The 26,706-nt window shown below is 40.9% G+C and overlaps 1 protein-coding gene across 1 annotated transcript in view; it reads left to right on the top strand.

The window, feature by feature from the left end:
• Window positions 1–26,706, top strand: part of LOC126248822 (eIF-2-alpha kinase activator GCN1) — a 282,568-nt gene that overhangs the window by 86,250 nt on the left and 169,612 nt on the right. The window contains exons 10-11 of the mRNA XM_049950239.1: window positions 22,460–22,625; window positions 22,718–23,125. Of these exons, the coding sequence (XP_049806196.1) occupies window positions 22,460–22,625; window positions 22,718–23,125 (574 nt within the window). The remainder of the gene's footprint in view (window positions 1–22,459; window positions 22,626–22,717; window positions 23,126–26,706) is intronic.

The raw sequence follows: 26,706 nt of genomic DNA, 5'->3' as shown, positions 1-26,706 counted from the left end.
AAAGTGGTGTGGTGGGCAAAATCTCAGACGGAATGGATCTCATTTCAGGGCATGGTTTTAGGAAGTCATAGCCTTTTCGAAGTAGCTGATCAATACATTCAAGAACAGGATAATACTGGGTGACAAGTGGTGTGCTTCGATGTTTTTTTTCTGGAGGAATGAGCAGTACCAGGATTGGATGTGATGGCCCAGGAAATCTGCTTTTGAACTAGACTATTGGATGATTACATCCAGGGAAGGATGAAATGAGAGTGGAGGTGTATTGCTGTGCAGTGTCTGCATCCAAACAAATACATTTGCCTCGAATGCAGAGGCTCTGTGGGAGGAAATATTTGACATGGAAAGGATGGAAACCATCAACATGCAAGTACTATTGTCTGTTAGTAGGTTTGATGTGGACGGAAGTGTGTAGTTGGCCCTTGGTGAGGATGAGATCAACATCAAGTAAAGTGGCATGGGGTTCGGAATTGGACCATGTGAAATATAATTGGTAAAGGTATTTAGAGATTCCAGGAATTTTAACAGGTCAGCCTCACCATGAGTCCACACAGCAAAGATGTCATCAATGTGTCTAAAGCAAACCAGGGCCTGATGGCTTATGGATCCCAGGAAAAAAGCCCCCTCCAAGCGACTCATGAAAAGGTTGGCATGGGAAGGACCCATCCTGGTTCCCATGGCCGTACCCCTGATCTGTTTGTGTATCTGCTCCTCAAACATGAAGTAATTGTTGGTAAGTATTAAGTTGATTAAGGTGAGCAAGAAAGTATGTCATAGGTTTGGAATCAGGTGGGCATTCACTGAGGAAATGTTCAGCAGCAGGCATACCATGTATGTGTGCGTTGTTGGTATAGAGGGAGACACAGCATCAATGGTGACAAGCATATGTGTGGTGGGCATGGGATGGACACGGATTTCAGATCATCTAAGGAATGTTTGGTATCTTTAATGTAGGAGGGAAGTCTTAGTACTATAGGTTGCAGGTGTTAGTCAACTAAGGCAGATGTACGTTCGTTGGGTGCTTTGAAGCTGGCAACAGTAGGACAGCCTGGATGATTGGGTTTGTAGATTTTAAGAATAAGGTAAAAGGTTGGGGTGCGTGGTTTGGATGGGTAAGAAGTTCTGTGGATTGAGGTGTAGGGTCCTTGTGAGGGTCCTTAGGTTTTTAGCAGGGACTGCAGGTCAGTTTGCATCACAGGGATGAAGTCTTAAAGGCAGATGTTGTATGTAAAGGCATCAGACAGCTGACGTAGACCTTCACTAACATACTTGTGTCAGTCAACTACCACAATGGTAGATCTTTTGCTTGCTGGGAGGATAAGGACAGAGTCATCAGCTTTGAGGGAACGTAGAACCTAGAGTTATGGAGAGGACAGGTTAGTTATGGAGAGGACAGGTTAGTTATGGAGAGGACAGGTTAGTTATGCAGGGGACAGGTTAGTTATGCAGGGGACAGGTTAGTTATGCAGGGGACAGGTTAGTTATGCAGGGGACAGGTTAGTTATGCAGGGGACAGGTTAGTTATGCAGGGGACAGGTTAGTTATGCAGGGGACAGGTTAGTTATGCAGGGGACAGGTTAGTTATGCAGGGGACAGGTTAGTTATGCAGGAGACAGGTTAGTTATGCAGGGGACAGGTTAGTTATGCAGGGGACAGGTTAGTTATGCAGGGGACAGGTTAGTTATGCAGGGGACAGGTTAGTTATGCAGGGGACAGGTTAGTTATGCAGGGGACAGGTTAGTTATGCAGGGGACAGGTTAGTTATGCAGGGGACAGGTTAGTTATGCAGGGGACAGGTTAGTTATGCAGGGGACAGGTTAGGGTCATGTTGTAGGGACCTGAGGAAAGGTTGTGAAGCAGTGCTTTATGTGAGAATTCGTGGAATGCTTGTAAGGGATGAATCTGAGGTAGTGGTGGTGGATAAAGTTGGGATCGTGGTCTGAGCTGTTGAAGGCTGGGTTCAATGTCAGGTTTGCTGTTGGGAAGATTTTGGGATTGGATTGCAAAGTGATATTTCCAGTTGACATTATGTGTACAGGAAAGTAGGTCCTTCACCTAAACAGCATGGTTAAATGCAGGTTTAGGGCTGAAAGTGAGACCCATCAATGATATAGGTAATTTGGAGGGGGGAGTGCTTTGGATGAGAGGTTGAGAACAGTATACTGTTGTGACTGGTTCTTGTGATTATGAGTTATTACTGGTCTGGGAGACAGTGGTGAAGGCTGTGGAATGTTAAGGAGGTTGGCCATGCTTGGTTTGCAGGTGAGGAGTGGTGGTTGATTTTGTGGCTGTTGGGAGAGCTGCAGATGGACAAAAATGGTACACCACTTTTCAGGTAGTTTAGGAGAAGGTGGGATAGTTTTTTGAGGTGAAGCCTGGCATGTTGTTACAGTCTGAAGTTGGCTTGGCAGATGATATCATCCAAGGAAACATGAGGGGCAGATAACTGCAGAATTTTGTAGGAGGAGAGAAGTCTGGTAGAGTGCAAACTGGGAGATGAGGTATATGGGTCACAGATCAGTAAGGTAAGTGCAAGAGATTGCTGTGTTTGAAATTGTAAAAGAGGCTGGGGTAGAGTAGGATTACATCTTGAAAAAGGGACTTTCAGTGTTAGGCCTTTGGGAGCAATACCAAGGGACAAGTACGTTTCGAGAAACAGAATGTGAGACCTTAGTTTTGATAATGCAAAAGCTTGTTTTCGAAAAGTGACAATATTGTGAAAAGAAAAGTTGCCACTAACCATACAGCGGAGATGCTGAGTCGCAGATAGGCACAACAAAAAGACTTTTACAAATAAAGCTTTTGGCCTGTAAGAACTTCCTCAGAAATTGAAGACGCACACATACACCTTTTAAAAACTCTTTTAAAAGATACCAACCATTTCCTCCACTGACTCTCCACAGTTCCTGTTCCTTTACCACATGGTGCCCTCCTGTTGATGCCATCCCCCTTTACACTAACTTCCCTAATGCCCATGGCCTTACCGCTATTGAGCACTACCTTTCCCAATGCCCGGAAGATTACAAACCAACAACCTCCATGACCAACTATATCCTTACCCACAATTATTTCTCCTTTGATGGCATTACCTACAGACAAATCCGAGATACAGCTATGGGTGCCCGCATGGCACCCTCCTGTGCCAACCTATTCATGGGCCATCTAGAGGAATCCTTTCTATACGCCCAGAATCCTAAAACCCTCACCACATTCAGATTCACTGATGACATCTTTGCTATCTGGATTAAGGGTGACGACACCCTATCCACATTCCTCCAGAACCTCAACAACTTCTTCCCCATTTGCTTCACTTCCTCCTACTTAACCCAACGAGCCACCTTCCTAGATGTTGACCTCCACCTCAGAGATGGCTACATCGGTACCTCCGTCCTCATCAAACCTTCAGACCACCAGCTATACCTCTACTTTGACAGTTGCCACCTGTTCCATACCAAGAAGTCCCTTCCAAAAAAAAAGCCTAGCCACCTGTGGTAGTCACATCTGCAGTGATGAGCAGTCTCTCTCGAAATATACTGAGTGTCTCACTGAAGCCTTCTCAGACTGTACTTATCCTCCCAGCCATGTACAAAAACAAATCTCCCGTGCCTTATCTTTCCAGTCCCCCAGCACCCCCCAAAGTCTCACTGTCTGGCCACTACTGAATTACTTTCTCCCCTAGGGTTTTGCCTACATCTCGACGTGCCCTGAAATGAGAAATATCCTGCTCACTATCCTTCCTACCCCTCCCACAGTGGTACTTCACCGTCCACTGAACCTACACAATATACTCGTCCGTCCATACACAACCCCTGCTCCCAACCCCTTACCACATGGTTCATACCCCTGTAATGTACCTAGATGCAAGCCCTGTCCCATACATCCTCCCACCACCACCTACTCCATTCTGGTCACAAACATCACCTATCCCATCAAAGGCAGGACTACCTATGAAACCAGCCATGTGATCTACAAGCTAAGCTGCAACCATTGTGCTGCATTCTTTGTGGGCATGAATGGCCACTGATAAACTGTGGCCAAGAAACAAGTAGACCACCCGGTTGGTGAGCACGCTGCCAAACATGACATCCTTCATTTCAGTGACTGCTTCACTGCCTGTGCTATATGGATCCTTCCCACCAACACCAGCTTTTCTGAATTGCGTAGGTGGGAAGTTTCCCTGTAATATATCATATGTTCCTGTAATCCTCCTGGCCTTAATCTTCGGTAGTCATTGTCCTCACCTATCTAGCCTTCCAGTTCCCTTTCCAGCACTATACAGCCCTCATTCCACCATGACACGTAGTCTTTTTACTTCTCTTCTTTTCCACCCGCATCCACCCCCCACTCCCTCACCTCTGCCCTGCCCTCCGTCTAACCTCCCAACTGCACATAGCTGCCTTATCCTCTCTCCAACTCGTCCCTGTGCGCCCCCCCCCCCCCCCCCCCAGCAGTTGTGAGGCGTGTGTGTGTGTGTGTGTGTGTGTGTGTGTGTGTGTGTGTGTCGTCTTATTTTTTATGAAGACCTTACAGGCTGGAAGCTTTATTTGTGACAGTCTTTTTGTTGTGCCACTCTGCGACTCAGCATCTTTGCCATATGGTGAGTGGCAACTTATCTTTTCATTATATTGTTAAGTTCCATCCTGGATTTTCCATAGTCTGATCTTTTCGAAAAGAACAGGTGTAACATGCGGTGGGATTCATCAGGGCAAGAGAGGACTGTTTAGATTGTTAGTAATGGTGGGAGTGACAAAAACGAGAGGCAGTGGATGGAAAAAGATAGAAAAATGGAAGAAAATTAGGGAAAAAGGGAAAAATCAGAAAAAATAGTAAAAAAAATTTTGAGAACAGACAGTGGTTAACAAGGAGCAAGTGGTCTATATGATCTGAAAAAGAGATTGGAAAATAAGGAGATAGGGAAAGTTGTGAAAGAAGACAAAATTTTCAAAACTGCCCAGACAGAAAGTGAATGTCACTGAGGGTAATGAAAACTGGTTTGGTTTAGATACATTGATGATATCTTTGCTGTATGTACTCATGCTGAATCTGACCTGTTGAAATTCCTGGAATCTCTAAAATACTGGGTTTCTTCTTTTCCTTCACCCCTCTTCCTTCCCCTTCAACTCTTCTGCCAGAAGAAGGAGCAAGTGGCTCTGAAAGCTTTTAAAAGTAAAATTCTTTTGTGTGTGTTTGCCCCTGCTGCCACTTGGTGAGTAGATTTTTTTATCTATCCATTTAAGTTATATTGCCAATAATTGATTATTTTCATTGTTATATTAGTCCATTTGGGCATCACACCTCCTTATGCAACCCTCTTGTCAGTCTTTGTTGTCATCTGTCTTGTTCAAACTATCGTCTGTTTTTTACCTTTTACGCTATTAGTCTGATCGTTTATTTATCTGTACCACCCAGATGAATCAACACTTTGCCCCCCTACATCTTTTCTAGTACCAGTTTTCGTGAACATAGAGGGGTGCGTTGCTTTTTGCGTATAAGAATTCCATTGTTATTTATGAATTTGCCTACGGTCCACTACACTGCAGTGCCTTGTCCCAATCGTCTTTCACTGATTTATTTTCAAATTTGACAGCTATATTCTTTCCTATCCTCCCTTACACTGTTTATACACAATTCTTTCACGTTTTTGTGTGCTTGTTTTTCGCCAAAATTGCTCTAAACAACTTCTACTGTTGTCTCCTCCATTATGTTTTTGCGAAGCAGAGTAGTATACGTTATCTTCTATGACTTTCTCTTTCTGCATGGTCAGTTTTTAAATTTTTGTCTTTCACAACTTCCCATGTCGCTTTTCTTCTTTTCTTTCCCACTTTCATTTTTCTTTTCCAATCTTTTTTTTACAGATCATATAGACCAATCTTGTGGCGAGAAGTTATCACCCTTCATTGCTTCTTGTTAGCCATTGTCGGTTCTCACGATTTTTGTTTGAATTTTTCTGATTGTTCCAAATTTTTTCCCTGCTTTTCTTCTGTTTTTCTATCTTTTTTCCACCCTCTGCCTCTCGTTTTTGCCACTCCCACCAATTCTAATGCTCCAAACCGTCCTCTCTTTTCATGATAAATCCCACCACATATTACATCCATTATTTTTGAAAATATGCTTTTGCACTATCAAAATTGAGGTCCCACATTCTGTTTCTTGAAACTTATTTGTCTGTAGGAGTTACTGCCAAAGGTCTGACATTGAGAGACTCTTTTTTTTCTGGATGTAATCCTACTCCACACCAGCCTCTTTCACAATTTCAAATACAGCAATCTCTTGCACTTACACGCCTTATCTGTGACCTATATGCCTCATTGCCAGTTTCCTCTCCACCAGACTTTTCTCCTTCTACAAAATCCTGCAGTTATCTGCTCCTAATGTTTCCTTGGATGGTATCATCCGCCAAGCCAACTTCAGACTGTCACAACATGCCAGGCTTCACCTCAGAAAACTATCCCATCTTCTCCTAAACTACCTGAACAGTGGTGTACCATTCTTGTCCATCTGCAGCTCTCCAAACAGCCACAAAATCAACCACCACCACTCACCTGCAAACCAAGCATGGCCAACCTCCTTAACATCCCACAAGAACCTAGTGACAACATTAGTGTGTTCTCAACCTCTCGTCCAAAGCACTCTTCCTTCCTCAATTATCTCTACCTTCATAGGGTTTCACTTTCAGCCCTAAACCTACATTTAACAATGCTCTTTTGGTAAAGGACCTACTTTCCTGTACACATAATGTCAACTGGAAATATCACTTTGCAATCCAATCCCAAAACCTTCCCAACAGCAAACCTGACATTGAACCCTGCCTTGAACAGCTTCGACCATGATCCCAACTTGGTCCACCACCACTACCTCAGAATCATCCCTTACAAGCATTCCAAGACTTCTTCTCATCCAGCATTGCTTCAGAACCTTTCCTCAGGTCACTACAACATGTCCCTCTGTTATGTACAATGCAGTTAGCTTTTCACTCTTATTAGCTCATGCACGATGTTTTAGTAGTTATCTCTGTCTTGCATATTACCCTGTTTTCCACCTTTAAGCTCTCAGGTTTTCAAATCTCATCAGGTGGAGTCGCCAACAATCAATCTTTCCTTCTCACCCTGTCCGGTAAATCTCTCTTGACTCGGGGTTCAGGGTGACTTCTCTGAACTGTATCCATTTCCCTAAACCTCTCCAGACCTTTCCCTTCACCCCTCTTCCTTCCCTTCAACTCTCCCGCCAGAAGGGGCCACTGGCTCCAAAAGCTTGTAAACGTTAAATCGTTTTGTGTGTGAGTTCCCTGCTGCCGCTAGGTCAGGAGATTCACAATATGATGAATAATCCTAAGCTTTCAACATAAAGGTTTGATACTATCAGTTGGGTTTAACCAATTTCCTTCATTGCTGAAAGCCAGCTTATTGCTGTTAGAATTGTACACCATTAAACATCTTTGTTTAGTAATTGCTGTTGCTGTTAAAGATACTTTCAGTATGCAGGTACAAAGTTGCATTCCTAGCAGCAGACATCTCAGTTTAATGCATGGTTTAATTGCTAGATGTAGGTCTTGTAACATTATAAATCACCAGAGTCACAGAAGAATAACAGTAATTTTGTGTTTTGCTTCATAAAAATGAGAATGAAGCGTTTCACAAGTATTATAAAATTCTTAGTTGTAAGTTACTTAAATAAAGACTAATACTCATCTTGTGTCCTCATTATTATGGTGACAATGGAGGTTGCAATTCTCTTCACTGCATCCTCCATCTACCTGGGTTTTTAGTGTGTGGAACGTAATGGGACATTCTAAGTGACTGACAACACATACACACACTTTTTTTAAGCTGTGACTGAAGTTAAGTGAGCATATCTTGAGGTGTTTTACTTGCATATTCAACATTGACAAACACTGAGTTAACACTTTCAGTCTCTAATTAACACTAACTCCAACAGTACCCAGGGAGTAGCAGCCACTGATCCATACACAGGGTGTTTCACCACATTGGTTACAAACTTTCAGGAGAGATGTAGTATAACTACACGATGGAAAATCGCAAAGTGATGCGTGGTCGGAAACATTTTTGTGGTGCAGTAGTGACAACACAAAAACAAGAAAGAAAGGTTATGAACAGGGTGACATAACATGTTTCTCATGCTCAGTACAGCAGAAACCAAGAAATAGGAACAAAAACAGACATTGATCATCATCAGTGAAAGTGTTCCAAATTGCAACACCAGACTATGATGCAGATCTCACATCTCCAGTGCATGGAGAACATCATAGTTTTGATGCTGTCTTTGATAATGGTCGTTTCCTGTTTTTGTTTCAGTTACATGGTTTCTATTGTACTAACAAGGGAACCTCCCCATCGCACCCCCCTCAGATTTAGTTATAAATTGACACAGTGGATAGGCCTTGAAAAACTGAACATAGATCAGTCGAGAAAACAGGAAGAAGTTGTGTGGAACTATGAAAAAATAAGCAAAATATACAAACTGAGTAGTCCATGTGGGATATAGGCAACATAATGGACACTGTTAGCTGATGAGCGCCGTGGTCTCATGGTTAGAGTGAGCAACTGCCGACCGAAAGGTCCTTGGTTCGAATCCTCCCTCGAGTGAAAATTTTACTTTCTTTATTTTCGCAAAGTTATGACCTGTCCGTTCATTCACTGACGTCTCTGTTCACTGTAATAAGTTTAGTGTCTGTGTTTTGCGACCGCACCGCAAAACCGTGCGATTAGTAGACGAAAGGACGTGCCTCTCCAATAGGAACCAAAAACATTTGATCGCAAGGTCATAGGTCAACCGATTCCTCCACAGGAAAACACGTCTGATATATTCTTTACGATACTGGTGACGGCATGTGCGTCACATGACAGGAATATGTTGTCGACCCACCTAACTTGCACAGTTGGCGAATGGGTAAAAAGATTCTTCTAACTTATCCGATTTAGGTTTTCTTGTGGATGTGATAATCACTCCCAAAAAAGTGATGAAAACTTAAGAGTTTGTCACATAAACTGCATCAAATGAATGCAACAGTTTCACAGTCACACAGTTTTCCCTGTGCTCTGTCAAAACATGTTTTTTTACGTTTTCAAATGTTTCCGTGCATAGACCGTCAAATCCTGTATATGTCCAAGCAAATCTGAACATGTCCTGGAATTTTGGAGAGCGAAGTTGATTATGTGTGAGTGCCTGAACTTTGATAATTATCTGAAAATAAAAAATTAAACTTTTCACTCGAGAGAAGATTTGAACCCAGGACCTGTCGTTCCGCAGCTGCTCACGCTAACCACAGGACCACGGCGCTCGTAAGCTAACACGCTCCTTAATGTTGCCTAGCTTGCGCATCGACTACTCAGTTTGTATATTTTGCTTATTTTTTTCATAGTTCCACACAACTTCTTCCTGTTTTCTCGATTGATCTGTGTACAGTTTTTCAAGGCCTATCCCTGTGCCAACTTATAACTAAATCTGAGGGGGGTGCGATGAGGAGGTTCCCTTGTAAGCACAATAAACATGTCTTTCACTCCGTTCCTGTCCTTCCTTTTGTGTGTTTTGTGTCACACTACTGCACGAGGGAAGCATTTCCAATCATACATTGCTTTGTGATTTTCCTGTCCTTCCTTTTATGTGTTTTGTGTCACACTACTGCACGAGGGAAGCATTTCCAATCATACATTGCTTTGTGATTTTCCATCGTCTTGGTGTACTCATCCCTGAAAGTTTGTAACCACTGTTCTGAAATGCCTTGTATATATTGTAAGCAATTAAAGGCAGTCTGAGTATTGTTAATATTATGACTTTATGATACTTATAATTACAAAAATCAATAATAATTTAGATAGGGTGCCTCATGGCATATGTAATGAAGTATAGAAACAGATTGTTTGCACAGAAGAAAATTCCCAACATTTTAGATTCAAACTCCCAAAATAAATAGCTTTAACAGTCTTGAATTATCAAATCTTAGTTAAACAAATAACTAGGGCATGAATTTCCATACTGAAATTATGGTGTAATGTAATGTTTGATATTTTGATGTGATGTGTTTATTTTTGTTTGTGGTTTGGTGTACATTGATAACATGTTGATGTTTACACAGCACACAGATATAATTTTTACATATTTGATTAATAACAGCATAGTTTGTGTTCAAAAATAACATTGATCAACAGTTTTTTTATATAATTTAAGTCAGTATGTGTCTGTTCTTTACATTATAGTGTGCATGCTTTATTTCCCACTTCAAAGGAAAATTGTCTCCGTTTGAGGCAGTGACACACAAAGCAATATGGCTTTGCATCCTACACCTTTTTTTCTTTGCTGAGTGTGCCATATACTCTAGGATAGCCACATCTGTCTATGTACAAGCACTGGTGACAAAATAGTGCTTAATACATAACTAATATGCAGATGGTTTGCTGCTTCAATTACTTCTTTATTTTGAAGCATACTGTGTGTTTCACTGGTCATCCCATACTCAGATGTATTGCATTCCTTTTATGTCACGAAATATGTGCTCATAACATACAGGGTGGACGAAAATTCCCATTACAGACTTCCAGGACTTGTAGAGGGGAGTGAGTACATCGTATTTTGAATAGGAACCCATGTCCAGAAACGTCATCCAACGAGACTGCAGAGCGTCAAAGTTATAGGCGCGTCTGTAAATGTATGTATACATGTGGTGATTCCGTGATGATGTTACAGACTTTCTTGGATAATGGAGAACGATAAATGTATTAATTTGAAGTAAGGATCCCTGTACCGGAGACGAATGAGTCGAAAGCTATAAACGAAAACCGTCCTGATACCTCTGACAGTTTAATACATGTACCGGTTCTTGTGTTGCGAAGAGTGTAGGGTTGGTAACTTTCAGTGGTGGTAGTGTGGACAAAAACGAGAAAAAATGTCCAGTAAATGTGGGCTCTAAATTGCATACCTGAGGAGCTATGACCATTCGTTTATTTTCGCTAATGTGAAACACATCTCCTCTACTGAGCAAGTGTTTATAGCTGTTAAGCTACGCTCTTTAGACCCTCGTTTACTGGACATTTTTTCTTGTTTTTGTCCACACTACCACCACTGAAAGTTACCAACCCTACACTCTTCGCAATACAAGAACCGGTACATGTATTCAACTGTCAGAGGTATCAGAACGGTTTTCATTTATAACTTTCAACTCGTTCGTTTCCCGTCATGGATCCTTACTTCAAATTAATACATTTATCGTTCTCCGCCATCCTATAAAGTCTGTAACATCATCACGGAATCACCCCGTGTATACGTACATTTTCAGACACCTGCGCCTATAACTTGACGCTCTGTAGTCTCGTTGGATGACATTTTCGGACATGGGTTCCTATTCAAAATACGATGTATTCACTCCCCTCTAAAAGTCCCAGAAGTCTGTAATGGGAATTTCCGACCACCTTGTGTATGTCAGAATACAATGTGAGAAAAATGTCATGTGTCCTCTTGCACTAGTGAATTATTAACAATATATACAGCACTGGAAGGTGCTTTACATATTTCTAAAAGTGTACAGAAGCTGTACTTAATTGATCATTACACTTGCTGAATGTTGCCATAGCCCACTATATGTGCACAGAAATTGCAATAATATTTTGCAGGTCTTAACAGTGCAAAAATTTTTGCCGGTATAACAGATATTTTGGACAGCAGTGAGAGATACTTTAAAGCAACTGAGATACACTATAGTTACGGAATTATTAAGATGTCTAATTTTCAAACAATATGAATTTAATTACTTTAATTTTTAAAAGAAAATGAAACTACAATGGAAATCAGGAATATGGAAATATAGATTTGATAGGGGTATGTTAGAGCATCACATATTTTAGTCCAACTACAAGTAGAGATAGATTTCACAAACATTGTTTGTAGTTTACTGATACCACTTTAATATCTTTGAAAAACTTGAAAAAGATTTGATTGAGTTTGTTAATTAAGTAATTTTTGTCAGGTCTGCTAGTTGTGTAAAAAAAGAAAATCTCAAGCTCATAATACTGATTCATCTTAATGGTCATTCTTTAACTTTCACAAAGATGCATCACTTTTTTTTTTCAAATTTATATACTGTTTTCTTGATATATGTTAGTATTGCTCTATCAGATGTGTTATACTGAAAAAATACATAAAATAAAGGAAAGGCAGACACTCGCATATAGCTAACTGATGTGTGTGCGCAAAGAAGAAATTGATAGAATACATTATTTACACTAACTTTTGAGCTCTCTCTCTTTCTCTAGGAAAAGCACACACATTCACACACAACCACACAGATACCCAAATGCTCACCTTGACAGTGAAATGGATTGTTGATTATTGGTTATTGAGGGCAGCTGTCTGATTAGATAGAGGTGATGAAAGGGTAGGAGAAAATGCACAAGGTGAGGAAGGGGTAGTGGGATAGTGTGAGGCTGGTCTTTTGACAGATGAATTAATGGTTGCATAGCAAGATGAAATGTGTTCAGAGGATAGGACATTTATGTGGTAAATACAGTGTGCAGGGAAAAGGGAGGGGAGGAAAGGAAATGAGGGTAGAGGTAAAGGGGATACGGGAAGGAAGAGACAAAGTGATAATGGTGGAAAAGGGAGCAGAGGGGGAGGAAGATTGATAGAAGAAAGCAATTCATAATCTGTATGGAAAAGGAGTGTTGGGGGCAGAAGGGAGAAGGGAAGGCAGTGGGAAATAGGTTTTGCAGAAGTTGAGGCCAAGAGGATTGCGAGAGCATAGTATATGCTGCAGAGACCGTTCCAAACTGTATGGTTGTCAGTTAGACCGGCAGCGAGAGCGCATCGCTAGCTCCTGCTACTACTAAGGCGAGTACACCGTTTGCTTCTTACATATTTTACAAACAGCAGCGACTTATTTTCAGTTATCTGTGTAGTTACTAGTTTATTTTTGTAATTTCTTGCGTGTTCGAGTGCTTACTAGGTAGAACCTTTTATTTCAATAACAGTGTAGTGTACAGTACCGCCATTGCTATCGACCGTTGTATCGACTCTCGTATCGTGCAGGCTTGTATGTTTGGTTAGAGCAGCTCAGTCAGTGTCAGTTAGACCGTCAGCGAGAGCGCATCGCTAGCTCCTGCTACTACTAAGGCGAGTACACCGTTTGCTTCTTACATATTTTACAAACAGCAGCGACTTATTTTCAGTTATCTGTGTAATTACTAGTTTATTTTTGTAATTTCTTGCGTGTTCGAGTGCTTACTAGGTAGAACCTTTTATTTCAATAACAGTGTTTTTGTGCTTATTTGCTGCGCTTAGCTTTTAAATAGTTTTTCTGGGAAAACCTAGCGTAGTTTTCGCGTCTCGTATTTCAGTGAGTGTTTCTTGATTATCAGAGTAGCTCATCAGAAGATTATCTTGGGAATTTGTCACCGTATAGAGTAGGGTAAACATAGACATGTGTAGGGACTGTGGTTGTTGTGAGCGGACGCAAGGAGAATTGGCCACTCTTCGGGGACAGGTGGAGGCTTTGTCTGTTAGGCTCATCGAGCTCGAGGCGCAGGCGTCGGCTCGTAGTGGCGTTGGGGCAACTGTGGTGAGACCTATGCCTACTTCGGTGGCCTTGGAATCACATGGAACCCCTGATGTCGCTGCGTCTTCCGGCAGTGAGCATCTTACCGGTCAGCCATCACTCCAGGGTGAATGGCGGACAGTGGTGGGCTCGCGCGTGCCTGGCCGAAAGGCGAAGGTGGGATCTGGCCGCGTGGCGGCTGCCTTACCCCTTTCCAACAGGTACGGGGTGCTTCCTAGTGGTGATGACATCGTTTCCGAGCCACCACAGGATGCCTCGCCTGTTGGGCCAGTGGCCGATTCTCCGGCAAGGTCCCGACAGTCACAGAGGGCGGGCCTATTAGTTATAGGGAGCTCCAACGTTAGGCGGGTTATGGAGCCCCTCAGGAAAATAGCGGGTAGGTCGGGGAAGAATGCCAGTGTGCACTCGGTGTGCTTGCCGGGGGGTCTCGTCCGTAATGTGGAGGAGGCCCTTCCGGCAGCTATTGAACGCACTGGGTGTGACCGGCTGCAGATAGTAGCACATGTCGGAACGAATGACGCCTGCCGCTTGGGTTCTGAGGCCATCCTTGGTTCCTTCCGGCGGCTGGCTGATTTGGTGAAGACAACCAGCATCGCACGCGGAGTGCAAGCTGAGCTTAATATCTGCAGCATAGTGCCCAGAGTCGATCGCGGTCCTCTGGTTTGGAGCCGTGTGGAGGGTCTAAACCAGAGGCTCAGACGACTCTGCGACTATAATGGTTGCAAATTCATCGACCTCCGTTATTGGGTGGAGAACTGTAGGGCCCCCCTAGACAGGTCAGGCGTGCACTACACACCGGAAGCAGCTACTAGGGTAGCAGAGTACGTGTGGCGTGCACACGGGGGTTTTTTAGGTTAGAGGGACCCCCCCTTGGGCGAAACGATAAAATACCTGACGGCTTACCAGAGAGAACATTATCATCGTTGATAAAGAACGTCCGTCCTCAGAGACCAAAAACAGGAAAAGTTAACGTAATATTGGTAAACTGCAGGAGTATCCAGGGCAAGGTTCCTGAATTAGTATCTCTTATTGAAGGAAATAGTGCGCATATAGTATTAGGAACGGAAAGTTGGTTAAAACCGGAAGTGAACAGTAACGAAATCCTAGACACAGAATGGAATATATACCGCAAGGATAGGATAAACGCCAATGGTGGAGGAGTATTTATAGCAGTAAAGAATTCAATAATATCCAGTGAAGTTATTAGCGAATGCGAATGTGAAATAATCTGGGTTAAGTTAAGTATCAAAGGTGGGTCAGATATGATAGTCGGATGCTTCTATAGGCCACCTGCATCAGCAACCGTAGTAGTTGAGCGCCTCAGAGAGAACCTGCAGAACGTCGTGAAGAAGTTTCGTGATCATACTATTGTAATAGGGGGAGACTTCAATCTACCAGGTATAGAATGGGATAGTCACACAATCAGAACTGGAGCCAGGGACAGAGACTCTTGTGACATTATCCTGACTGCCTTGTCCGAGAATTACTTCGAGCAGATAGTTAGAGAACCAACTCGTGAAGCTAACGTTTTAGACCTCATAGCAACAAATAGACCGGAACTTTTCGACTCCGTGAATGTAGAAGAGGGTATCAGTGATCATAAGTCAGTGGTTGCATCAATGACTACAAGTGTAATAAGAAATGCCAAGAAAGGAAGGAAAATCTATTTGCTTAACAAGAGTGATAGGGCACAAATCGCAGAATATCTGAGTGACCACCATCAAACGTTCATTTCTGAGGAAGAGGATGTGGAACAAAAATGGAAAAAATTCAGAAACATCGTCCAGTACGCCTTAGATAAGTTCGTACCGACTAAGGTCCAAAGCGAGGGGAAAGATCCACCGTGGTATAACAATCATGTACGAAAGGTACTACGGAAACAAAGAAAGCTTCACCATAGGTTTAAGAGTAGTCGAATCATAGCTGATAAGGAAAAGCTGAACGAAGCGAAAAAGAGCGTAAAGAGAGCAATGAGAGAAGCATTCAACGAATTCGAACATAAAACATTGGCAAACAATCTAAACAAGAACCCTAAAAAGTTTTGGTCATATGTAAAATCGGTAAGCGGATCTAAATCCCCTATTCAGTCACTCGTTGACCACGATGGCACCGAAACAGAGGACGACCGAAGAAAGGCAGAAATACTGAATTCAGTGTTCCGAAACTGTTTCACTGCGGAAAATCGTAACACGGTCCCTGACTTCAGCCGTCGCACGGACGCCAAAATGGAAAATATTGAAATAAACGATATCGGAATTGAAAAACAACTGCTATCACTTAGTAGCGGAAAAGCATCCGGACCAGACGAGATACCCTTAAGATTCTACAGTGATTATGCTAAAGAACTTGCCCCCTTTCTATCAGCAATTTATCGTAGATCTCTGGAAGAACGTAAAGTACCTAGCGACTGGAAGAAAGCACAGGTCGTTCCCATTTTCAAGAAGGGTCATAAATCAGATGCGAATAATTATAGGCCTATTTCACTTACGTCAATCTGTTGTAGAATAATGGAACATGTTTTGTGTTCTCGTATTATGACGTTCTTAGATAATACAAATCTCCTTCATCATAACCAACATGGATTCCGCAAACAGAGATCATGTGAAACCCAGCTCGCCCTATTTGTCCAAGAAATTCACAGTGCCGTAGACACTGGCGAGCAGATTGATGCCGTATTCCTGGACTTCAGGAAGGCATTTGATACGGTTCCGCACTTACGTTTAGTGAAAAAAATACGTGCTTACGGAATATCGGACCAGGTTTGTGATTGGATTCAGGATTTCCTAGAAGAAAGAACACAACATGTCATTCTTAACGGTTCAAAATCTGCAGATGTAGAGGTAATTTCGGGAGTACCGCAAGGAAGCGTGATAGGACCTTTATTGTTTACAATATACATAAATGACTTAGTTGACAACATCGGTAGCTCCGTGAGGCTATTTGCAGATGACACGGTTGTCTACAAGAAAGTAGCAACATCAGAAGACTCGTACGTACTCCAGGAAGACCTGCAGAGGATTAATGAATGGTGCGACAGTTGGCAGCTTTCCCTAAACGTAGATAAATGTAATATAATGCGCATACATAGGGGCAGAAATCCATTCCAGTACGATTATGCCATAGGTGGTAAATCATTGGAAGCGGTAACGACCGTAAAATACTTAGGAGTTACTATCCGGAGCGATCTGAAGTGGAATGATCACATAAAACAAATAGTGGGAAAAGCAGGCGCCAGGTTGAGATTCATAGGAAGAATTCTAAGAAAATGTGACTCATCGACGAAAGAAGTAGCTTACAAAACGCTTGTTCGTCCGATTCTTGAGTATTGCTCATCAGTATGGGACCCTTACCAGGTTGGATTAATAGAAGAGATAGACATGATCCAGCGAAAAGCAGCGCGATTCGTCATGGGGACATTTAGTCAGCGCGAGAGCGTTACGGAGATGCTGAACAAGCTCCAGTGGCGGACACTTCAAGAAAGGCGTTACGCAATACGGAGAGGTTTATTATCGAAATTACGAGAGAGCACATTCCGGGAAGAGATGGGCAACATATTACTACCGCCCACATATATCTCGCGTAATGATCACAACGAAAAGATCCGAGAAATTAGAGCAAATACGGAGACTTACAAGCAGTCGTTCTTCCCACGCACAATTCGTGAATGGAACAGGGAAGGGGGGATCAGATAGTGGTACAATAAGTACCCTCCGCCACACACCGTAAGGTGGCTCGCGGAGTATAGATGTAGATGTAGATGTATGGTTCAGAGAAACTAGGACTGGAAGTGTGTGTCTAAACGGCATGTGTAGTGAAGCAGCTGTGAAGCCATTAGTGTTGTGTGCAGCATCTTCTGCAACTGAATGGTCAAATTGGCGGTTTGCCACATTTTGGTGGTGGCTGTTTATGTGAATAGACAGTTGGGTACATATGCGTACCACAGATGACTTAAAAAGCTACTTCACTATGCATGCTATTTGGATGCTGCTTTCCTACAAAAGTTTCTCTAAGCTGTACAGCTGGGAATTGCCCCTCATGGATATCCTGTGCTCTTCCCCAATCTTCCTGGTCTAAATCTTAGCTAAGCTGTTTCCCATTCCCTCACCTTATCTTTCCTTTCCTTTCCTTTTCTCTTTTCTGTCCCCACTACTGCTTCCCTGTCCAGGTGGTGTACTGCCTTACTGCCTTCTTGTAACACTCCCCCCGCCCCCCTCCCCCCACCCCAATTTCATTCCTCTCCCTTTGCCTTTTCTGTGAATCACTTGTGCATGAGGTAATAGACAATGAGGCAACAGACAACATCCCACTTGTAGCATGGGCACATTCTGTGTGGCATGCTGAAAAGCTTCAGAGAGAAGAATTTGAAAGGGAAGTGATGACGGATATAAATCTTGAACCTATCATCATAAATTTAAAATCAGATTGTTCGGAAACAGACTCAAATAGAAGTGACGATGGTATTACGATATAGACTTTGGAAGAAAGTAATAATATTTCTTAGTTTTAAAGACTTGTTGTTTTAAAAAGTTTTTGTCAACATATCAGTTGCATACATAATAATGAAAACTTCCAAGCCTTTTGATTAGGAATTTGTATCCTTCTAATTACACAGACTATAATGTTCAACATATTGCCCAAGGAGAAGTTAAGCTTCTCCCACCCTGTTGTAAGTCTGTCATTTTGAAGTCATGAACTGGTAAGGCCCCAAAATGACAGTAACTGTTACTTGTCGAGATATTGGTGGTTTTCAATGTTATTGGTCAGATTCCCTGGAGTTATTCGCATATGATGGTTAATTGTTTGCGTGTTCAATGGATTATAAATGTGGTCTCTCACTGTAGTATTGAACGTGTTAATTTACACTCATAATGCCTATTAACAACAAAAAATATGACGACTTACTGACCACTTTTGCGTAAGTCTTACCACTAATTCTTTTTTACATGCAGTGATTACACTTAACTACCATCACACACACACACACACACACACACACACACACACACACACCTACAGAAGCAGTTGTCAAGCAAATATAATGATTTCAGTTTGTGTGTGAAGTTAATTTTGTTGTGTATTAAATTTTTACTTTACTGCAGTTCAAGTTGCAATAAATGGTAATTATTGCAAGCATTTTCAATGTCATTTTGAAAAAAATTGTACTTCACGTCTTCACAAAGCTGTGTCAGCTGTTCTCGCCTTCCAATGTCACGCAGAGTAAATCTGTGGAGCAGTGGACATGAATTAATATTTCTCTCGTGGTGACTGATCGGAATTGATTTTAATATTTATTATTCCCCTTATAGATTTGAACGTATAATACAATGTACTGTAGTCAAACGAGCCTGACTGTTGTCTGCAACAATGCATTTTGGCAACGTAGACTTTGTTTGCCCACACTCAGCTGCCGCGCATGCGCAGTTCTCATTCCCCCGTGCTTCCTTTCCGCTCTGCCTCCATGCACGGAAGTACCGTCCTAGGTTTCGTGGGCTTTAGGTTGTTAGAGAAGCTTTTTGTAATTTGGTTGGAATGCAGGTTACACTAATATAAACCTGCCAAAATGTACAGATCCATAATACTGGTGTTAATGATTGTTATTTTGTTTTAAAACAATACATCTATTAATTTCACACTACTGTAATGAATTATATTATTGTTACAGAACTCGTATGTTATCATATTTCAGCTGTTATGCGGAGACAAAGTTTTGCTAATGCCACCAACCTGTTTCTGACAAGCATTCCATTGATCATACCATTTTTGGTGGTAATGCTGTGCATTCGTGAGAGGATATTTATAGCACATAAAGAATAATCAGAAAGATCTTTGGAGTTCTGTTTTGAACTCTGTGTAGTCCTTTGTTAAGAGGGCTATTTTTTAACCATTGAGTGACAATTTGTTTTTTCTTATAGGGGTTTTAACAATGACTCAGTTGATAGGGAATTCAGCATTCACTCATCGAGCACAAGAAAGGAAAAATGTCAGACTGATGTAATAGTTACAAAACTAAGGTAGAGAAAAGTATCCTCAGATTCTGGCTCATTTTTCAACCGGCTTACAACCGTAATGGGTGTGCAGGGAAGTAATACATCATCCAGTTACATTAATGTGACCACATATCAGAAACCTGAACAACAGCAATATTAGGAGTAGGACAGATTTGCTACTCACTGTAAAGATGACCCATTGAATTGCAGACAGGCACAACAAAAAGACTTAAACATGTAGCTATCAACAAAAGCCTTCCTCAGCAGAGAAAACATAACACACATTCACACAGGCAAGTGCACCTCATGCACACTTGGCTGCCACAACTGGCAGCTCTGACTGGAATGTGACTATAATGTGAATAGCTATCTGAAGTGGAGCAGGGAGGGGAGAGGGATAGCAAGGTATGGGTGGGGGAGAGAACAACTCTGTCTGGCAGGGCATACGGGGATTAGAGACTGCCAGCCAGGTGCAGGATCAGGAAGTGGAGTGTGAGAGGGGGGGGGGGGGAAGGGGGGGCATAGTGGAAAAGGAGGGTCGGCGTCTAGCAAGAGAAATGGCCGCTGCCAAACTGTGGCGAAAAGCAAAGTAGACTACTGTATGGCACAACATGCTGCTGAACGTAACACGCTTGATTTCAATGGCTGCTGAACAATCTGGCCACCTGGATCCTCAGCTCCACCCCCAGCTTTTCTGAACTACACAGATAGCAGTTATCTGTACATCTACATCTACACGGATACTCTGCAGATCACATTAAAGTGCCTGGCAGAAGGTTCATTGAACCACCTTCACAATAATTCTCTATTATTCCAATCTTGTGCAGCACGCGGAAAAAACGAACACCTATATCTTTCCGTGTGAACTCTGATTTTCCTTATTTTATTATGATGATCGTTTCTCCTTGGGGTAGGTCAGTGTCAAAAAAATATTTTCACATTTGGAGGAGAAAGTTGATGATTGAATTTTGTGAGAAGATTCCACCACAAGGAAAACAGCTTTGTTTCAATGATGTCCACCCCAAATCCTGTATCATTTCAGTGATACTCTCCCCCGGCCGGCTGTGGTGGCCGAGCAGTTATAGACGTTTCAGTCTGGAACTGTGCGACCGCTACGGTCGCAGGTTCGAATTGTGCCTCAGGCATGGATGTGTGTGATGTCCTTAGGTTAGTTAGGTTTAAGTAGTTACAAGTTTTAGGGGGACTGATGACCTCAGATGTTAAGTCCCAAAGTGCTCAGAGCCATTTGAACCATTTGAACTCTCTCCCCTATTTTGTGATAATACAAAAGTGTGGCCCTTCTTTGAACTTTCTCAATGTACTCTGTAAATCCTATCTGAGAAGGATCCCACATTGCGCCACAGTATTCTAAAACAGGATGGACAAGCATAGTGTAGGCAGTATCTCTAGTAGATTTGTTGCATTTTCTAAGTGTCCTGCCAATCAAACACAGACTTTGGTTATCCTTCCCCACACCATTGTTGATGTGTTCCTCCCAATTTCAGTTGTTCGTAATTGTAATTCCTTGGTATTTAGTTGACCTTATGGCCTTTAGAGTTTACTGTTTTATTCTATAAGCGAAGTTTAACAGATTTCTTTTAGCACTCGTGTAGATGACCTCGTGCTGTTCATTATTTAGGGTCAATTGCCAATTTTTGCACCATACAGACATCTTTTCTAAATCGTTTTGCAATTTGTTTTGATCTTCTGATGGCTTAACTAGTCATTAAACGACAGCATCATCTGCAGACATCCTAAGGCAGCTGCGCAGATTGTCTGCTAAATCATTTACGTAGATAAGGAACAGCAATACTAAGTTACGAAATGCCAGAAATCACTTCTGTTTTACTCGATGACTGTCCATCAGTTAATACAAACTGTGTTCTCTCTCACAGGAAATCACAACTCCAGTCACATAACTGAGATGATATCCCATAAGCATGCAACTTCACTACAATCCACTTACGTGGTACAGTGCCTTCTGAAAATCTAAATATATGGAATCAATACGAAATCCTTTATCAATAGCACTCAACGTTTCATGTGTGCAGAGAGAAGGTGAGGCAGTTTCATCTTCTTAGCTTATCCTTTGCAATATCAACTGAGAAGTCTACCTGTCAGAAGCAGATCATCAGTGACTACTGTGAATCTTGAGCAAAACACAACAAAGAATCTCTCTACATTCTGATTAATTAGTTCATAGTGTCTGAGAGACTGTAATTCAGTACTAATGTCAAGATCAGAATATCTGAATACAGGAAAAGGAAGCCACCGATGTCTGTGATATTCCACCAGTTTTGTTAACTCTTCTTTGTGGTGTATTAGGACAGCGGTTGTTACCCAGTGTTTGTTGACACCTAAGATATCACAAGTTTAATCACAAAAATATGCTGACTAATTCTAGTATAAACAGACTGGTGGTATAAAATTGCTTCTTGTCCTGTTGGGAAAGAAAAGATATAATTCGTTAGGGAATATCATTTTATATTGTATATTCTGTAGAATGTTGAACTGAACTTCAAACATTGTCTGTACGGCACTGAATTTCATGAAACTCATCAGTAATGTAAAAAAAGAAAGTCTTGGAAAAAATTCCAGGCATGACAGCCCATTACTAACACCTGCTACAGACACGTTTTTCATATTGGATGGCAGATATCTATATTTTCTGTTGTTTAACATAAAACAATGATTATTACATCTTGGAGATATGTCATTGTAAGCTAAATATTGTGCAGTTATCTTTGTGGAGACCTGGAACCTTATTAAAAATTTTCTGTTCCAGAATCTGTCAGCATTCATGAATTGTTGACTATGTATGTAAGTTAAGGGTATTCATTGGAATGTTCTAAAAATGTTCACAGAATCCATACATACTGACTCTTTTTCCTAAAAGTATTATTTTTATTTGCAGATTCCTGTTGTGACAGAAGCTCTGAGTGCAACATGTATGCTTCTGAAAATGGCTTCAGCGGATGTTGCATTAGAGAAGAAATTAGGAAATTTATGGAATATAGTACTGGATATGGACAAACAGCTTTTTGTATCTGATAAATTCCTAACTCTTGCTTCAGATGATGGTATATTTACTCTTTGTTTGCATGGTTTCAAGAAGAATTATGAAAAATTTAGTATAGAGAAACTAATTGGGCATGTTTTGTGTCTTTTTCAGCTCTGTGCCATGTTATGCAGTTATGTGAAAGACTGTTACTTGACCACCCTCATAAATTAAATGGCAAAGCAAATCCATTGCATAAAGCCATTATATTTTGTATGACTTCACCTGCATCCAAAGTGCGTCAGCATTGCCATGCTTCTGTGAAAAAACTTGTTTCTGTTTTGGGAGGAACACAGCTTGCTGTATCACTTTTGAGAGAATTTACCAAGTTCCTTGACTCACCACGAATTCAGAGGGAAGCAGTTAAAGATATTGAGGGGAGTGATACATCTGGGATGGACATGTCTCCAAAAGTTTTAGTAAACTGTATAACTACATTCTGTGCCGGAGCAAATTTGGTTCCAGAAGACGCACAGCTTTTGGCATTTGAATGTCTTATATGCTGTCATCATCGATCAGTGTGTAAGTAAAAGCTCGATTTATTCTAGTTTAAAGCCTTGAAAGTAAATGTTCATCTGTTTTGATGTTGGAGAATGCCGATAAATTCTTTAGCTCTGTGGAGGAATTAAGCAATGATTAGACAGAGGAAGAAGTTATTCTGCACACATCCTCCATATCTGAAAAAATGCCCTTGATATTCATTTTTTTGCGCTTGCGTACTGCACCTGTATAATAGCAATGATAGTTTTCAGGTGGTGTTGTTTTCAGTGTATACCTCAAAGAAAAGATTACTTTTTTGATCTAACTCTGAAAGTTGATAATGGAACATGTGAACCCATTTGTATGCAGACTTGGATGGATTGTCTCTGCATTACTATGGCATAGGCCAGTTGGACCACTCATTTGACATGATTTACTAAATGGATTGTAAATGAACATTTTAATCCCTATTCACATTTTAGAAAAATCGGTAGAAACATTACCATCTTGTAATCAGCTTGAAAATGAAACAAGAAAGATAGTTAATCAAGAATTAAAATCCCTAATAAACAAAATAAATAATTTTAAACTGACAATAATTACTATCTCGAGAATAAATTACAGCGGCTAGACCTATCATGAAGATAGTACCAACAGACATAACTAGATAGGACAGGCAAAAACTCAAAATTTGTACTGAATTGTGATTGCAGTTTTTTTTTTACTGTTAAATGTGACATATGCCCAGCAAGACTTGCAGTCTGCACTTCTCAGTTACTTGTATTAATTAAAATCCATAATATATTAAAACGCTAAGAAACATCGTAGAAATAGTACCAACAAATGTTACTAGATTGCAGAGCCATATAAAGATTGAATGAAACCCGAGATTTCTCAAGATGTGAAGAAAACTGCTCGAGCAGTTTGAGTCATGCTGAAGTAGCACTATCTCTTTTGAAGAATTCAGAATTGCTGGAGGGGGAAGCACTGACACCAGCTTGGCTGAGAACTAGGACAAATGTGGGCAGCAAATTTTGTCCTGCTGCCAACCATGGGAATCTATACCATGTACATTGTCTTTATATGAATATCTACTAAATTTAAACTGCAGTTTGCCTGAATCCATTTGTAATCAGAATTGAAGTGATGTTAAAATCGGATAAATATTCAACAACATTATACATTTATGCAGGAGATGGTAAAAGTCCAGATAGGTTCCAGCAGCATATTTGTATGTTTTGCGGAGCAATATTGTTAGTGAACACTGAAAGGAATGAAAATGAAAATGGATGAGAGAGAGCAGTGGACAGCCTCTCATTAATCCAGTGCACATCCAAAAACATGTGCATGATGAATTATCGTGTGCAATAATGCTTAGTTAAACAATGCTTTATCTGTTGTCTTTGAAATTGTAGCTTTTTTACAGTTTGGACTCATGTCTTCTAAAAGGAAACACTTTACACTAGACCTCAAGCAGAAACTCGAAATTTTAGATAAGTTAAACTGAGGTTCTTCGCAGAATGACATTGCTGCTGATTTCAATGTTTGATGAACAAGTATTTATGACATCAAAAAGAAAGAAGATGTTATTCGACAATACTCAACACAAATGGATAGTGAGTTGGGAAAATGGAAGGATATGCGAAAAAGTGAGAATGAAGAACTGGACGTAGCTGTTTATAGATGGTTCAAACAACAATGCAGTAAACGAATTCCAGTCAGTGTCCCGATTATAAAGGAAAATGCAGCTGTAATTAACAAACAACTTGGCGATAGTAACTTGTTTGCAGTGAGCGAAGGTTGGCTATCAAACTGGAAAAAACTACATGGCATTCGGCAGCTGACAGTCACCGGGGAAAGTCGCTCAGCTAACGATAAGGACGCTGATGAGTTTGTAAGCAAGATACGGAAGATAATAGAGGAAGAAGATTTAACTGCTGCTGTCTTGTATAACTTTTATAATGGTGATGAAACAGGAGTATTTTACTAGATGCTTTCTTCAAATACATTAGCTGCCAATAATGAGAAGGAAGCTCATGGTTATAGGCAACAGAAATAGCACGTAACATTAATGGCGTGTTGTAATGAAAATGGGAGTCATAAACTTATGGTGATTGGAAAATCCCAACGTCCACGTTGTTTTCAACACACTGACATAAATACTCTACCAGTGCAGTATTGCGCTCAGAAGAAAGCGCGGGTGGACAGACATGAAATGTTTGTACCAGGAGTGAGAAAAGAGCTAAAGAAGGGAAAGCTTCCACTGAAAGCTATCCTTATAATTGACAATACTCCCAGTCTTCCTTCAGATGTTTATCTAAAGTTGGATGGTATACACGCACTCTTTATCTCACCCAATGTGACAGCCCTAATCAGCCCATGAACCAGGGAATTTTGGAATCAATTAAACATCATTATCGACATTCACTTCTCGTCTCCTTGCTGAACAAAAGTGAAAACAACTAATGAGACTATGCTGAAGGCGTGGAAAGCAATTAACATACGTGAAGTGTTTTTCTTTTTTTTTTTTCAAGCAGCCGAAGCATGGGATAAAGTGGAGAGCACTACCATGAAGAAGAGCTGGAGAAAATTGTGGCCACCCATTGATGCCAAATTGGATCCAATAGTGAGTGATAGTGATGAGCAAGTCAATTCGGAATTATCAATTACTTAGTACACTGACATGTTCTACAACCTTCCAGGAGGAGAAGAAATTGATGATGAATATGGTACTAAGTGGCTGAATGAGGAAAACTGTGATACAGACCAAACTTTAACAGATGAAGAAATAATCAAAAGCATGCAAGAAACGATGAAAGTGATGAAAAAGAGGACACAGGAGGAGAGAGCATGAAGATTTCTCACACTGCTGGTGCTGAAGCTGCCGAGGTTTTCCTGGAGTACATTATGCAACAACCAGATACATGCAGTACTGATATAATGCTTGTAAAGCAGTTGCATGATAAAACATACCACCGTTGTGTATCGTCATTGTGACAGTTAAAAATTAGGGAGTTTCATAGTGAGTGTTATGACTGTATAATTATGTACGGTATATTTTACACTCAAGGATTAAGTTTTCTTTGAAAATTAATGTATTTTTGGATTTAATAAAGTAAATCCTCTATGTTTTAAAATTGTGTTCTTTGGTTTAAGAAAGTACAGTACACTATAACCCCAATGTTTTCAAAATAAATAAAAAAATAAATGAATAAAGTAAATTTCAGACACACAATAATCAGGCACTTGCGCTAAACCGTCACCCATCTGTGCCAGGAATGGATGGATTAGTGAAAGTCTAGTGTATTGTTACATTCTCACATCAGGACAGATAGAAAATCCTCTATGTACTTGGAAAAAACAGCTATTTTGTTAAGTCCCACCACAACCAGAACCACGAAAATCTGAAGAAAAAGCCAAATATTTGTAACAACCAAGGTTATAAAGTTAATAATTGCTTGTTTCAATTGCAGCAATATGAGCTGTGCTATTAGGTCCCAACCTAAGTACATCCTTGTAATTTGTGATATATCCGGGGAAAATAGTCAAATATTCGTGACAACAGCAAAGAGGAGGATGATTTAAATTTCAGTGCTAGAAATTCATTACCTCTTTTCTTGCCT

Source organism: Schistocerca nitens, chromosome 1, assembly GCF_023898315.1.
Source record: "Schistocerca nitens isolate TAMUIC-IGC-003100 chromosome 1, iqSchNite1.1, whole genome shotgun sequence".
NCBI classification, from domain to species: domain Eukaryota; kingdom Metazoa; phylum Arthropoda; class Insecta; order Orthoptera; family Acrididae; genus Schistocerca; species Schistocerca nitens.
The sequence above is the reverse complement of the archived record's forward strand: the minus strand, read 5'-3'. Positions and strand labels throughout refer to the sequence as shown.